Raw genomic sequence first — 16,245 nt, 5'->3', positions numbered from 1 at the left:
CCATGTTCTTCCAGAAGCCACACAGCTTTCTGAATGAATGCATAGCTCCCAGGAGTGCTCCAAGCCAAAGGCACTGTGAGACCAGTGGCCAAAAATAAAATAAAATAAAATAACCACCTGTTGAAAAAAACCATTAAGTTTAGGAAGCAGCAGGAGAATTTAGAGTAGCAGAGGCAGCAACGGCTCCCTTGGGACAGTGGTTCCTCCTCCTCTTTTCTAGCAGCATATATGGGCGGAAGCGGTGGGGGGAGGCGGACAGTGTTGGGAACAAGGTCGCAGCATCAACCACCCCAGTTCCATGCCCTGTGGGTGGAACAGTTCTTCTCCTTCCATTTCAGGCAGCAAGAGACTTTGCACTGCCCCCTTTTTACATGATTTGGAAATCAGATGGCTTTCAAATCTACCCAGAATGTCTATGCCTCAGTCAAGCTTCTGTAGTTTGAAAGAGTTGAAGGGTGGGGAGACCAAGGAGCAGAAGGGTTCTAACAGGGTTGTTCCCTCCCCCCCCCCAAGTGTGTCTGATCTTGAAACAACCCAGGCCAGCAGAAATACTTTTAAAACTTCCATTAGCTGACCCACTGGAGGAAGCGCCACACTGACAAACACTTGGTGTCAGCTTGCAAGGTCATTCGAATTCTTTTAGCTGATAAAAATTAATGTAACTGGAACAGTCTCCATGCTCTCAGATAATCTTCTGGAAATATATTTTGCCTAATATTTGCCCTCTTCTTTCTTGCATTGCTGCTATAGATATAAAAATCCAGTAAAAAGCTTTATTCTCTGCTACTCTGCTTAACGAAATCAATATTTTGATTAGTGTTTTAAAAGGCTTTTTAGTAAATTTCAGGCTCGCATGAGAACAAAATCTAAATTCTTGGTTTTCATGACATAGCTAAAGTAAAGCAGGAAGTCCTTTATTCTTAACACCTTCATAAGACATACCATGAGACAAGCCTCCCTGCCAGGTGAGAGGTCTTCTCACAGCTCAGAAAGAACCAAACCACAGAACGCCATCATTACACACACATTATCCTCGATTACCTTTCTATCTGCTTCCCTGGCAAAGCGCTGAGCTTGCCTGCTATGTGCTGATTCACTGCTTAGACTGGGTTGCCTCTGGGACATTCTCCAGCTCCTTGGCAAATCCTTTCTGCTTCAATCTGTCTGACTAATCCTTTGTTCTAGCCCAGTATGAATCAAGATTGGAGAGGGAATCCCCCTGCATCCTCTTCTAATATCCCTGAGCTCTTTCTGAAAATAGGCCAGAACTGACGCGCTGCATCACCTACCATCTAGACAAATAGCTGAGGTGAATCACAGGCTCCAAAAATTATGCAAGTGAATCAGCATCAACAAAGAGCAAAAATATCTCTAGCCCTGGAGAGAGTTGAGGCTGGATGACTCAATGGGCAGATGCCTTATTATCCAAGATTTATAGACCAGGGAGATTTAACTGGGAGCTTAAGGCTTGATGGAGGAAGGCTTGGGTAAATTAAAATTTGCCCATAAATTAAAGGTTTTGTTCATAACAGATAGCACAAACAAAAGTTTGTTCCTGGACCTGATCATTACAAGATGGATAACTTAGGGCAGATTTCCCTGACCTAGCTGCCTCCAAAGGGGTTGGATTCCAGTTTCTAGAATCTCTAGCCAATATGTTGCCTGGGAGATTCTGGGAATTGACACATAAAACATCTGGAGTCCATTGGGTCAGTTAAAGCTGGGTTAGGGTGCCTAGGGATTGGTAGAGCTATTGCACAATTGGGTTTGTTTCTCTCTCTCTCCAGTGTGAGAGAGCTCTGTTAAGAAAACACTGAAATCAATGGGTCTTTCAGTTTGTTTCATCAGACTTACTTCATGCTAAGATCTTCCAAAAACAGGCTTTGGTGCCACAAAACCAACAGAGGCACCGTTTGACTTTGAGTACCAGACAACAGGAGTTGTCATAGCTACCTATGTGGCCTGAGTACTAAGAAACCAGAGGACAAGAACCTCTGAAGCATGCTTTGACTGAGTACTAGGTGACAAGATCCATAAGGCTCTCTACTTTGCTTGTCCTAGCCCTGGATGACAAGAGCCACAACAAAGGCTCCATGCTTTGACCGTTCAGGTACTAGATGACAGAAGGCGCAAAGACTACGTGCTTTGACAGTTTGGTTTTACTAGCTAGTGATGTGAAACAACAGAAGAATATTAGTATATACTTAACATAAGGAGAAAAAGGTGCATACATCCCTTAAGGATTCAGCAAACATGCATGCAGATACATGCAAAGCGACAGCACAAGAGAGAAAGCTTAGATTACTGTTAAGAATTCCCCAGGCCAGCACGTATTTATTTCATTGGAACTGTAATAGAATGAATTTCACGGCTGGTGGGGGAGACTGGGACTAAGAAGAAAAAGGAGGAGGTGGCAGTTAATTAAGAAATATATTATACTGCTACAGACTGAAAAAGAAACAGGAGAATCAAAGCTAGACTGAGAATTTTAAAAAGTTTTTCCAAGCTTAGGACAGGGGAAAAAGCATGTGAGATTCAACTGCCTTTTTGCTTCACTCACATAAGAGTATATACACGATAAGATAATGCAAACTAACAATAGCATAACACTATTATAATAGAGATTAATACAACACACATAGAGAGAGGGAGGGAGAACATTAAAGGACAACAGGAACTGAATTAAAATAAATAATTTCTGTTTCACTGCCTAAATTATGTATGGTGAACACACACATCACATATGTTCACTAAGAAATCTGAATTGCAGAGATAAGGGGGTGTCAAATGAAATAATGATTTTTTTTTCCACTGCAGGAAATGTCTGCGAACAATTGGTTAAGCTTTTCATGAAGGAGAACAGAAAGTATTTTAAAACCACATACAAAGATTTTATGTGAGGCTACTCTACTCAACCCAATCCTCAAACCAACAGAAAATCATTTGGCACAGAACAACGGAGCAAAGGTAGCTGGAAGCAAAAGCTACAGTATTAATCTTAAATCGCAAAGCACTATGATGGGAGAGCTCATAGTAAAATAGGCCCTAGAATTTACAAGATGAACCTATCAGTCATGTAACCCCAGTCCCTCCTTTCCCCCTCCCCTCATCCCTCATCACACAAACAAAACCTAGAAAGATAGTTTGGTCTCTTCTCAGTACTGTCCACATCTCCAGGTGATGGCCCAGAAGCAGTGGTGCGAATGGGCCTCTTTTGTCTTGGGATCTGGGATTGGTTTCATCAGATATGTGCACAATCACATCCTTTCTACTGAAAGAAGATACTTTCTCTACCAGTTCAAATATCAGAAGAGCCAGTGCAGGTAACTTTTTAATTCCCCATTAGGGACTGCCAAGCATGGAAAATTAAACCATGGTATTACCGCTTCTGCGGCCTGTATACAGTATGTGCTTTTTAATTGTTCAGCTAACTCCACATCTGTGTGGCCTAAGAGATGTGCCTGTCATTCCCTCTGACTAGGTTCTCCAATGGGGAGCTAGGCAAGGTTGTGAAACCACACTGAACTACAAAGCAAAGTGTGTTCCCAGCACATGGTTGGGAAGAGGGGAGAGTGTTCCTGCTTCTCCTCATTTCCACGGCAGAATTCTTACTACAAGGCTAGGGAGCTGTGAGTCAAATGGAAATGTGATGCGGAGTGGTAGGCAACAAAGCCTTAAAGGAAGCCCCGGCCCCTCCCAGCCCTGTTTCCCTTGGCCGCTCACATGGTAGAGTTCGGATACTGCACCCAGCCCACCTCCTTGTACGCAGCAGTCACGTGAGTGCAGATGAGGCTCTTCATCTTGGCCCAGGCTCTCTGAACCTCTGGAGGGGTGAACTCATTGGTGTATTCTTCTGCAAGCACTTCCAATATAACACCCATGAGAATCTGGGAAGAGAAGAGGCAATCATGATCAGGACCAGTTTCTCAAATTTCCTCTAGCATTTGAAAATAAGACTCCCCTAAGCCTTTTTTTTTTTTTTATTCCTCTGTATTTTTACTGGCTGCCAGCTGCCAAAATGGCAATTTATTCCTATCTGTTCCATACTGTCCTTCAGTGTGCCAATTTGCAGGATGGTTTATAGTGGTGGTAGTAGTTGTTGCAGTACTGATAGCAGTAGAAGTAAAGGTAACTTGGCAAAGACGCTACCAACACGTAAACAAGCAGAGTGAAAGCAGCAATAAAAGCAGATTAATCGAAGTCTTCAATAAAAGCCTGAGAAAAATTAAAAGGTGTTTGTCCAATCACAGAAGTAGGGAGAATTTCATAAATGAGGAGCTCCATGAAAAGGGAGGGGAACTTCCTTTCTTTTCATGGTCCTCATTAACCCATCTTATCTGAAATTGCAGAAGGCCATCCAAATATAGACCTCAACGGGCTGATTGATATGGAAGCAGGCATTCCTTTGGGTACCTAGATTCCAAACCATAATATGAATTGGGCTTGGGAACAGACTCTTAACCAACACAGGTGAGATTTTTCCTAGGGACTGGTCTCAGTTAGTATCCTAGTAGGTGTGTTCTGTGCGAAGCAGAGTTTCTGGGTTGTTTTCAGAGATAGCCTGACACAAAAAGATGATGCCATTTGTCATATTGGTGTATGAGTAAGGTATATGAATACTTGATGACATGGCTGATGTTGGTGCATACTATAATACTGGGTAGTCTACAGCTGCCTTGGAAAAGTGTCCTAAAATCTATAGTATTTCTTATTCTCATCAGAAGGTGAAAATAGGTATATTGGGATCTCTTTCCCCCGTCATGAAAGATTTAGGCATACATTCATTTCCTAGTCTTGAAGCAAATTATCATAAGCATATTTTAAAGTCTTTTCTCCCTACACATAAAATAGCAATTAGTTATTCATGGGAGGAAAAAAAAGAGTTAAAGTTTAATTCTGTAGAAAACAAGACCATGTTGCACAGCTGGATGCCATATTATGATGTTCAAAAGTAATGACACAGGCTTACCCTTCCCCATCTTGTTGCCTCCATATGGTTTGGATTATAAATCTCATCCATTCCAGGTAGCACAGCTGATACCAGCATGACCAGAGATGCTGGGATCTATAGACTACAACATCCAGAGAGAATTAAGCTCAGGGAATGCTTTTAATTGATTCTGCTACTATGTTGTCATTACACCACCAATGTGCCTGTGCTTGGAAGACACTCACAATCTCAAAGTTAACAGAGGAAGGGAATTTAGATGGAGACTGGAATGGTAAAACAAGGTAACAATAGTTGGAATCTAATAAGAAGTCAGAATTAGAGTAGGTCTTAAGAAAGGAGATGCCAAGGGCTGCAGTAACTATAGGACCATTGCTTTATTTTTTCATGCAAGCAAAGTGATGTTCAAGGTATTGCAACAAAAGCTTTTACCATGAGTCGGAGGCAACTGGATGGCACATAACAACAATGACAACAAGCCCACTGAAGTAGTGGGGATTTGGTGTGAACTCATCTGTAAGCCCAGTTGATTCAGAGGACCTACTCTAGTAGTGACTCATCCCCGGATTTCAATTAATATGTTTGTTTTGACTGTCTACAAAAACACATATACTAGCATCCAAAGGGGGCAGTACTGCTTTCACCTGTTCCTCTACCAGCTGTGATCTCTTTTGGTCAGTTATGATGCCCCTCCTTCCAAAAATCCCAACACACCTCCAAAACCTGCTCCAAACAATAACTAGAATCCTCCACCCATTCTCAGCTGTCTTTTGTGTGTCACAGAGGGCTCCAAGAAGGGTACGGGAAGAGAAGAAACTGCTATTGCATTTATGGTCAACAGCAGAGTGATGTTGGTTTTAAGCCACAGGTAACTTGCGGTGTGGGGACAAATGGTTGAGTATATCAGCTAACCAGATGCTGCCAATCCTGAGTGTGAGGCTAGCTCACAAGTATTATTTGGAGTTGACTGCTTTACAAACATTGTTCTGCAGCACTCCTGCTCTTTGCATTCTGCACGCTACAATCTGAAGATGCCTGAGCTGATCTACAGTATATGCACTTGAAATATTCAAACTTAGTGAGCAAAGGTTTAGCTTAGATGGCTCTATGATCCCTTTTATTGGTGTGCTTCTTTGATGCTTCAGAAGAATCTGTACATGATGCAAGACAATCACAGTCACCCATCTGCCATGTAAATGGCATCAATTAACAATCCATGGGTACAAGCAGAAATGTGGCCTGGATGGCAGATCAGAGGTCAAAAGAAAAGAAAACAGATTGCAATAACTGGAATAAACAGATGTGTAGTAGAGTGGAAGGATGGTCTTGCATAGCAATTAAAGCCAGGGACAAAACTGGGGAATATGCTCAGCATATGTAGGAACATGAAGTCAAGGACTGAGCCAGATGGGACTATAGTATAAAGAAGCTATTATTGACATGGCTCTTACTGATGTAGGAACATAGTAAAATTTAAACCAAGAAGATGACTTATATTGAATCAAACCACTGTTCCATCTGGTCCATCTGACAAGAGGTTTTCAGTGTTTCAGATCCAGTCCAGGTATTCAGAAAAGGATTAAACTGGCCTTGTGAAGAGGAGAAAGGGATAGCCGTTGCCCCTCTGTTGTCATTCTCTGGGTATAGAGCTGGCCCCACATGGAGGCATCCCATGCAGTTGGAGAGCCTGAAAAGTCAGGGTTGCTAACTACACGGGGAACAGCAAAGGAGAGACTTGTCAACTGCTTTCTAAACACCTGAATAGGGCTTCTTTCTTTGCTCTCCTAGAGATGCCAGAGGTTGAACTTGGAATTTCAACAGTATGTATGCAAAGCAGGTGCTCTCCTACTGAGCCTAATCCGCACACAACAAGGAGATGTAGAATAATCACCTCTGGAGATCAGTGTGTGGAACTAAAATCTTGGCCTTAAAGCTAATTGAAGGCTGGGAAGACTGACTGGTTGATTACAGACTCTGGAAATGAAAAATTTACCATTTATCCCCATACAACCTAGATATGGGGGTGGGCAGGTAGAAGGTAATTCAACCCTGGCTGTGCTGGCTCCATTTAGGGTAGTGACAAACAGGAGACTGTATCATTCCAGCCCAACTCCCTTCTGTCCTTTCCCTCAGATGCAACCAGTTCATCTTCCACCCCCATGTATGCAAGGAATCGGCTCTAAAGCTTGGACTTGAAAAGGAAAGCATGTCAATTCAGTATACTGTACAGGCAACCAGAGCAAATACCAATGCAAGAATTTCAGTGTCCATAGATACTCTATGCAACCATTTACACCTAAAGTGCTCCTGAGAGTTAACAGGGGTGGTGGATTTAGTAAGCTGAAGGCTGATGACCACATTTAAAAAGTATGCATTGATCCCATGATGAGAATTAAACTAGCTTTTTATGTATGCCAGAACCTGAAATGGATTAGATCAATTTAACTGAAACTATTTCTGGCAAGATAGTTGATTGCATCCATGAATTTCTGAACCATATCTTTGCCTACAGTGTTGGTTCTGAACATTTGGCTCCTTTATTTATGTACTTTCTAAATGTGTTTATGGATTTTCATGCTTATATAATTTACTTACATCATTTATGGCATCATATTGGTATGCACTCTTTGTAACAAGTATTAGGATAAACAAACTTCCCTTCCTATCTAGTGAGTGGAATTTTAAATGTTCTGCACTGAGTTCAACTTTGTCCATCATATCCTGAACCCTCCCCCCACTCCAAAAAAAGGCAGGCAGAACTAGCAGGTAAAAACAGCTGGTTTCTTTCTCTTCTAATTGTGGATGAAGTTAGGACATTACCAAGACCTGGGCTCATGGAACCTAAATGCTGAATCAGTTTTCCAAAGCCCTAAGATCAATTTCGGAGAGTCTTGTGTGTTGATTAGTGCTAATGAGACACTTCCTCCTCCTCCTCCTCAATTTATTTTTAAGTTTTGGTGTGGCACACAGGTGGGGCTAGGAGGGCCAGCCCTCATCTCTCTTGACTGGTGTGATCATATGGACATTTAAACTCCCTTGCCTCCCCCTCCCCCTCCTGCTCCCAAGCCTAATTGTCCAGGAACAGGATGGTTTCTCTTTGTGAGTGTTTAACTTGGATGTCCCAAACCCAAACATCACCAAATTTGCAGGGCTTGTAGAGGAGAATTGGGGGAAGCTTCTCTGTGGTGTTGGTTTCTCTAGGTGCTGCAGAGGTGTTTTATAGGGTTTTAAAGGCAAAGACAAATTGACAATTGAATTCATCGTTTCATTAGAAAAAAATGTAAATTTGTTATTTGTGATTTGTTGACCTTGATGAATCACAAATCAAAATGAATCCCCATTTTTCCAATTCATGCCCATCTCTAATCAGAATTGACTCTATGGTACATAATAATTGTTATTTATGACAGGTGAGATAAGCTCTTCGTATCATAAACAGGCACATTTTCTAACTTTAGAGGTTACAACTGTACCTCTAAAAGGAACCCCCTTTCCTCTGTTTGCCTCTTTCCGTCCCACAAGCCAGCCCTCACTCATTGTCCCGCCACCCACCCAGCATTTTGAACATGCACACCTGAATGGAATGGTGATCTTTTTATTTTATATTTAAATTAGGGAAGCAATAACAACTGATGAAAGTACCGTATTTTTTGCACCATAAGACGCACTTTCCCCCCTCCAAAATGTGGGTGGGGAAGTCAGTGCGTCTAATGGTGTGAATGCAGCAATTTCGTCGCTGCTGGCCCCGTGGGGGGGAGCGTCGCAAGGGTCCGGGTGAGCCTTCCAGGACCCTTGCGAGGCTCCCCCACGCCCCCACGGGGCCAGCACCGGCGAAATCGCCAGCTTCCAGGTGGGGGGAACGTCGCAAGGGTCCTGGGAGCTCACTCAGATCCTTGCGACGCTCCTCCCACCCACGCACGGGCCAGCACTGGCAAAATCGCCAGGTTCTGGGGGTGTTTGGAGGCTTCCCAAGCCTCAAAACACTCCCAGAAGCTGGCGATTTTACCCCCCCTGGTCCCATGGGGGGGTGGGTGGAGGGTGGCAAGGGTCCAAGGGAGCCTTCCAGGACCCTTGCCACCCTCCCCCCACCCCCCCGCGGGGCCAGCCCTGGAGAAATCGCCAGGTTCTGGGAGTGTTTGGAAGCTTGATAAGCCTCCAAAAACACTCAGAAGCTGGCGATTTTAAAAACCCCCCGCTCCGTGGGGGTGGGTGGGTGGAGGGTGGCAAGGGTCCAAGGGACCCTCCCTTGGACCCATGTCACCCTCCCCCCACCCACCCCCACGGGGCCAGGGGGGGTAAAATCGCCAGCTTCTGGGAGTGTTTGGAGGCTTGGGGAGCCTCCAAACACTCCCAGAACCTGGCGATTTTACCCCCCCGGGTCCCATGGGGGGGTGGGGGGAGGGTGGCAAGGGTCCAAGGGACCCTCCCTTGGACCCATGCCACCCTCCCCCCACCCACCCCCACGTGGCTAGGGGGGGTAAAATCGGGAGCTGGCGATTTTACCCCCCCTGGTCCCATGGGGGGGTGGGAGGCTCCCTTGGACCCTTGCCAGGCTCCCACCCACCCACCCCCACGGGGACAGCGGGGGCAAAATCGAGAGCTTCCAGGACCTTTTCTGAGCCTGGAAAGGCTCAGAAAAGATCCTGGAAGCTGCCTATTTTGCCCCCTCTGTCGCCCGGGGGAGGCAGGGTGAGTCTCCAAAGGGTCCTAGGGTGTGTTCTAGGACTCTTTGGAGACTGACCCTGCCTCCCCTGGGGGCCAGAGGGGATGAAATCACCACCTTTGGGGGCTCTTCTGAGGTTTGGGAAACTTCAGAAGAGCCCCAGAAGGTGGCGATTTCACCCCCTCTCGCCCCCGAGGGAGGCAGGGGGAGGCTCCAAAGGGTCCTGGAACACACCCTAGGACCCTAGGGTGTGTTCCATAAGATGGACCTCTCCATAAGGCTCACCAAATTTTAGGAGAAGAAAGCAGATAATTTTTTCCTGTTTTCTTCTCCTAAAAATTTGGTGCGTCTTATGGAAAGGTGCGTCTTATGGAGTGAAAAATACGGTAATAATTCACTGAAGGGGAACTGAGGAAATGTTGAATCAGGATCTGCATGGAAATTGGGGAATCCATTGTGTGTGACACTTTCATTTGCCTATGGGTCAGCATAAAAGGGCACCTGCAAACTACTATTAGTCATTATTTCTATATATTTTATTCACAGCCATTCTATATCAATTGCAAGTGAACCGGGGTGACGTGGAGGCAAGTTTCAAATTCATTGCTGAGTTTATCAAGGAGCCTCGTGGCGCAGTGGTTAAACCACTGTACTGCAGCTAAAACTGTGCTCACGACCTGGGGTTCAAATCCCAGGTAGCCGGCTCAAGGTTGACTCAGCCTTCTATCCTTCCGAGGTTGGTAAAATGAGTACCCAGCTTGCTGAGGGGGGCAATGTGTAGCCTGCATAATTAAATTGTAAACCTCCCAGAGAGTGCTTGAAGCGCTATGGGGCGGTATATAAGCAGCACGCTTTGCTTTGCTTTGCTTTTATTTTGTTTTGGGCAACTTGGGTGGAAAAGGGTTACTTGTCTGTTTTATTTGTAATCTTCACTTGTCTTCCCTTCCGCCATTAAGGACCAAAAGTGTGAGTTTGGCTTTACCTTAAAGTAGAAAGGCTCAACTTTGTGCTTGACGGCATGCGCCTTGCCCACCAAGGCTAGGACGGAGGCCACTTTTTCTGAATCATAGATATTCTCCACCACACTGTTAATTGCTCCCATCACCCGCCTGCCATGTTTACGCAGCTGTGGACTCCTCTCCATCTCTAGTGGGTCCTCCATGTGCTTGAATTGGCTGAAGTACTGCTTGGCAGATGGGAAGTTGACAAAAAACCTGCACCATGCAGTTAGAGAGAGAAAGAAAACAATATATATGTAAAAATACATTTTTTTAAAAAAAGAAATAGTTGAAGGAAAAGCCAAGTCAGGTTTAACAAAGACCTATTAAGATGCTTGTGCAGAGGCTGCAGGGGGAAAGACGCTCTGACAGTAGAGGCTAGGGACCAGACTACCTGTATCTTCTCCAGGGCAGACTGCAAGTTTTAACCCCAGTACTACAGCTTTCAACCCAGCAGGAATCAAGTAACTGAAACAAAAGAAAAACCACAACAGGTTTTTATTAAGGACTCTCTGGAGTCCAGGGGAACATGTTTACATTGAGGAGCATTCAAAAATTGAACATCTGTATAGCATCACATTTCATTATACGTATGCTCTCTTCTACCATCTCATTCTGTGATGTCTGGAGACCAGGCTTAAGTTTGTTTGCCTTTAGGTGAATGCACACTGCACATACAATTTCAAGTCACAGAATCCCACATTGAGTGGTATAATAAACAACCTCTTCCTCTTAGGGATTTACTCCTCGCTAACAGAAACAGTGTTTTATCTAATGATGTCACCATCAGTTTTGTAAGAATTTTAAAAGGAGGTTATATCCATTATAAAATCGTGTGCGGGGGGAAAACCCGGAAAATTACCAAATACAGTAGTTGTACAAGTGGAAGATGTCTCACACAACCATGCCACTTAGTTTATGAGAGCCTTCTGCCCATTTACTTATGTTATTACCTTACCTTTATTCCTAGTCTTTCCTGCAATGACTTATTTATATTTATATGCCACATTTCCCCTAAAGCAGTGGTCCCCAACATTTTCCCAACTGTGGACCAGTTGGGGGGCGGGGCCTGTGCGAGTGGGGGCGTGGCACACTTGTGTGGGGGCGTGGTGCGCTCATGCGCAGGGCGCTTGCTCTATGTCTATGGCCCGCTCCTGCCTAGGGGATTGTGGACACCTATCCTAAAGGATCCAATGTGTCTTATAGTATTAAAAGATACAGAGTTTAAAGCTAAATAATAAATTCTAACAATATTAAAAAAATCATTACAACAGATATCAAATTAAAGCTCATAATAAGAGCAATATTGAAAACACAAGTAAAACATAGAATAAAATAATCCCTTTAAAATACCCCCTTGGTCAACCAGTCATTTAAAGGAAAATCTGCCTGAAAAGAAACTCTTCATCTGTTTGTGGAAGGACAGCAAAGATGGGGCCAGCCTGGCTGCCAGTGAGAGGGAGTTCCAGAGCCTGGGAGCAGTGACAGAAAAGGCCCTCTCCTGTGTCCCCACCAAACGCACCCATGAAGGTGATGGGACCGGAAGAAAGGCCTCTCCTGATGATAATACATACCCAGGTGGCTTCATAACAGGAGGTGGGGTCTTTCAGATAACTTGGACCCAAGATGTTTGGGCTTCATAGGTTAAAACCATCACTTAGAATTGTGCCCAGAAATGGATTAGCAGCCTATAAATCTGCTGTAACAAGGGAGTTATATGTTCCCTGTAACCAGCCCCAGTTAATGTTATGGCTGCCGCATTTTGGACCCACTGGAGTTTCCAAACACTTTCCAAAGGCAGACCTACATAGAGTGCATTACAATAATCCAGCCAAAGTGTAACTAAAGTATGCGTCACTTTGGTCAGATCAGACATCTCCAGGAGTGGGCACAGCTTGCACACTAGTTTTAATTCTGCAAATGCACTTCTGCTCACTGCTGAGGACCCCTAAGCTGCACACCTGTGTTTTCAGAGGGAGTGTAACCCCATCTCTATTCCTTGATCTATCTTTTGGCTGACCAGGAGCACCTCTGTCCTTGTCTGGATTAAGTTTCAGTTTATTCGCCCTTATCCAATCCATTACTAACACTAGACACTGACCTAGAACTGAAAGAATTTCCTTGGATTTTGATGGGAAAGAGATAGAGTTGGGTATCATTTGCATGCTGGTGACACTGAAGCCCCGAACCCCAAATCACCTCTCACAGCAGTTTCATGTAGTTGTTAAATAGCATAGGGAACAAAACAGAACCCAGAGGGATTCCACAGGCCAACAGCCGTGTCCCCCAGCACCACCCTCTGAGTTCTCAGTGCCTCCAAGTCTCATCCCAGAGAGATATCCAGCCCAGAAAGATATCGTGGCTGGTACCGAAAGCCGCTTAGAGGTCCAACGGAACTAACAGGGATAGTGCCCTTCCCTTGTCCCCCTGTCCAGTTCCAGGCACAGCGTTTCTGCCAAGCAGTTTCTGTCCAATAACCAGACCTGAAGCCAGATTGAAATAGAACTAGATAATCTGTCTCATCCAGGATCCCCTGGAAGCCACAACCCCCTCTAGCACCTTGCCCAAGAATGTAACATTAGAGATTGGCCAATAATTATCCAATACTATGGGATCCAAGGAGTCTTCCCCCCAACCAACAATGATCTTATTACTACCTCCTCTAAGCATGCTGGGATCCTGTCCTGCTGCCAGTCCCTCTCTGGCAGCTTTTATAAGCCAGGAAGGGCAAGGATCCAGCAGAAACATGGCAGTCGTCACCTGTCCAACAGTCCTGGCCATATCATACCTAGTTTTCTCTCGAACGTTAAGTCTCACAAAACCCCTGCAAGTTAGCTGATGCTGAGACAATAGTGCCTTTCCCAAGGTCACCCAGAGGGCTTCCACAGATGTGATTCTTAGTGCTCCTAGTTAAAAGCCATTTGTACAGCCTTCTTCTCCTCTGTAACAGATGGGGGGGAAGAAGAAGCAACCATAAAGAGGAAGGTTACAAATGGAAGGTGGCATCCACTGGGCCACTCCTGTAAAATTCTGCATTTGAAGCAAGGCTATTGCAAGGTGAAAGCGTTGTCTGGAAGGACCCCAGGGATATTCATAACTGAGTGCTTGAAAAAGATCATTATCTGACTGTGTTAGAATATTTCCAGAGTTCCTGCCACTGTCTCCCTCAGCTATCCTTCCTATTCCAAATACCAAAAAAGCCCCGAACAGCTGCAGCCACTTTCCCTGCCTATGGGAAGACAACCTGGAATGGATTACCCACAGTGTCAAAGGTTGTCCTTTCCGGCAATCTAGCATTGCTTGCTAGACTCACCTGCCTCATCTCCAGTTTCATCTGGGAGCAACCAGAAAAAGGTACCGGTACATGCGTGGACCACACTCTGCAATTCCCACATCGCTTCAGCTCTTTGAGCTCATGACTTCTTCCTACAGCACCCTTGAGCACGTGCACACACACACACACACACACAATCACTGGAAAGTAGACTTCTTTTGCTTCCCACTTTGTTATGCTCTTCCCACTTGGCTGAATCTCACACAGGAGGTTGCCAGGAAAGCCGTGTGAAGCCGCAAATGGAATAACCGTAGCTCCTGCTGCCTTCCTTAGACATCTGGGACTCATCAGCCAGCCTAAAATAGGTTTTGATGTGTGAAAAGTGTGTGGTAGCAAAAGGAAGAGAAAGGCTAGAGAGTGAGGGCTGGGGAGGAAGATTCCGTTTCATTCGCTTTCCTGTCTTCTTTGCCGTCCTCCAGATTAAATCCAAATGTCAATCTATTGAATTTGCTTCAGGCAGAATAAAGAGTGCATATATCAGGAGCTGTTTGCTTTTTACGGTCTCCCCCCCCCCAGGTGCATTTGCATGAGAAGAAAACACTCCGGCTCAGGACTGTTCTCTGATTTATTCAACAGCTTCCCTCAACTTTGAGAATACAGCCTTCAAGAATACAGCTTCCCTCCACTTTCCAGTCAAGAAAATGAGTCATCTCCAATACAGAGACTGTAAAACAGGCCTGTTTTCCAGGAAACAGGTAGCTGAAGAACCTAGGCTCTTCTGAAAGGAACAACAATACAGTATGGGGTGCATTCTGGATACCCTTGTTGTATCACTCACTCTTCTTTTATGCAGGAGGAGGAGGCAGAAATAGCAAACAGGAAAACATAACAACCGATTACGTAGGCAGCTGCCTTTCTCTGCTGCTTGGCTGAACCGGACTCCACAAATGTGTGGGTTGGGCATCTGGCCGTGGAGACAAAAGGTGGGAGTTCAATTCCTCACGGTGGCTTCCAGAAGATGAGCCAGCCTGAATGGCCTTGAGCAAGCTGCACAGTCCCAGGGTGTCCCCAAAAGGGAATGGGAAAACTCTTCTAAGTACTCTGTACCTAGAAAACCATGGACAGGATTGCCAGAATTGATTTGGTGGCACATTGTTGTTGTTGTTACAGACCTACTGAACTTTTCCCCCAGGCCATTTCACAAAGTAAAAACAAAATAAATATCTCCGCCTCACACACATACACCCCAAAACAGCAGTTGCATTCAAAATTTGTACCTTCTTCCCACATTCAACAAGGAAGGGAGGCAGTTGAGCTATTGAAGGTGAAATACAAATGGTTTACATAAGTAACAGAGCTCATGCACTTTTGAATGGTAGCTGTAGAAATGGTAGAATTTGGTATCTGACATCTCTTTGGAGTTCCTTCCATTTGTTGTCGTAGTGACAGGCAATGAAAGTGCACATCATCTGTTAAGTTGCTGCCTGGATGTCAAAATGGTGTTTTGCCCTTGTTGATAATGACTCAACAGGTAGAACACATCTGCCATGTGCAAAAGTCCTGGATCCCATCCCTTGTTTCCCTGAGGAGGCCTCAGAAGGATTCCTGCTTCCATCTCTACTGTCACTCAGAGTGGGTGATACCAAGCCACAACTAGGCCGATGAATCAATGACTTCACATTAAAAAGTTGGGGCAGGTCATGGTCTCACGGAGGGGGAATTCACCCTCTCAAGAAACCCAAGCCACCTATTGTTATAAGTTGATTTCCTGTGTCTACCTGAGAGACTGTGACCTACCAAAAGTCAGCACGTGAATTTCATGGTCAAATATGGATTTGAACCCCAGTCACTCCCTAGTTCAAATCCAGAGCTACATTGCCTATCAGTAACAGTCACCATTGGGCATGGTATGAAGTTAATGTAAACCTAGAAGTTTCATGGGCTTCAGTAATGTCTTGGTCAGTGTTTGTCCATTTCTTTGGTCTCAAGGGAGTTTCTGTATATTATCTCATCAGTCTCTACCACAATCCTGTAAGATTTCGTTTGGGGTCCATTATGCTAAGGACAGAAGAGTGGGTTGTTAGAAGGTGAGAAACAGTGCCTAACTGACATTAATGTGAGGCTGAAGTAAAATCTGAGCAGTGATTAGGCAGCTTGTTTGCATATATAATGGGTAGATTATCTCAAATGTCAATTTTTTCAATCAAATTCTGAGTCTGGATTTTCAAATATAATAATATATCTGCCCTACTTACAACACAACTGTCTTGCAATAAGATTTGTTTTGCTTCAGCTCATTGCCAGTATTCTGGTGATGTTTACTGTCAGGTCTAGATTAGTAGTCCACCTACTGCTTTATAGA

The 16,245-nt window shown here is 44.6% G+C and overlaps 1 protein-coding gene across 2 annotated transcripts in view; it reads right to left on the bottom strand.

Annotated features, from left to right (window-relative positions):
* Window positions 1–16,245, bottom strand: part of CYGB (cytoglobin) — a 132,169-nt gene that overhangs the window by 21,190 nt on the left and 94,734 nt on the right. Inside the window, exons 4-5 of one of the 2 annotated variants that reach the window (XM_020806489.3) lie at window positions 10,594–10,825; window positions 3,724–3,887 (exon numbers count right to left, since the gene is read on the bottom strand). In XM_020806489.3, the coding sequence (XP_020662148.1) occupies window positions 3,724–3,887; window positions 10,594–10,825 (396 nt within the window). The remainder of the gene's footprint in view (window positions 1–3,723; window positions 3,888–10,593; window positions 10,826–16,245) is intronic. The other variant, XM_020806490.3, reaches the window with a different exon arrangement.

The sequence above is a fragment of the Pogona vitticeps genome, chromosome 2, assembly GCF_051106095.1.
Source record: "Pogona vitticeps strain Pit_001003342236 chromosome 2, PviZW2.1, whole genome shotgun sequence".
NCBI classification, from domain to species: Eukaryota; Metazoa; Chordata; class Lepidosauria; order Squamata; family Agamidae; genus Pogona; species Pogona vitticeps.
Note: the sequence above shows the minus strand (reverse complement) of the source record. Positions and strands in the feature narration are given on the sequence as shown.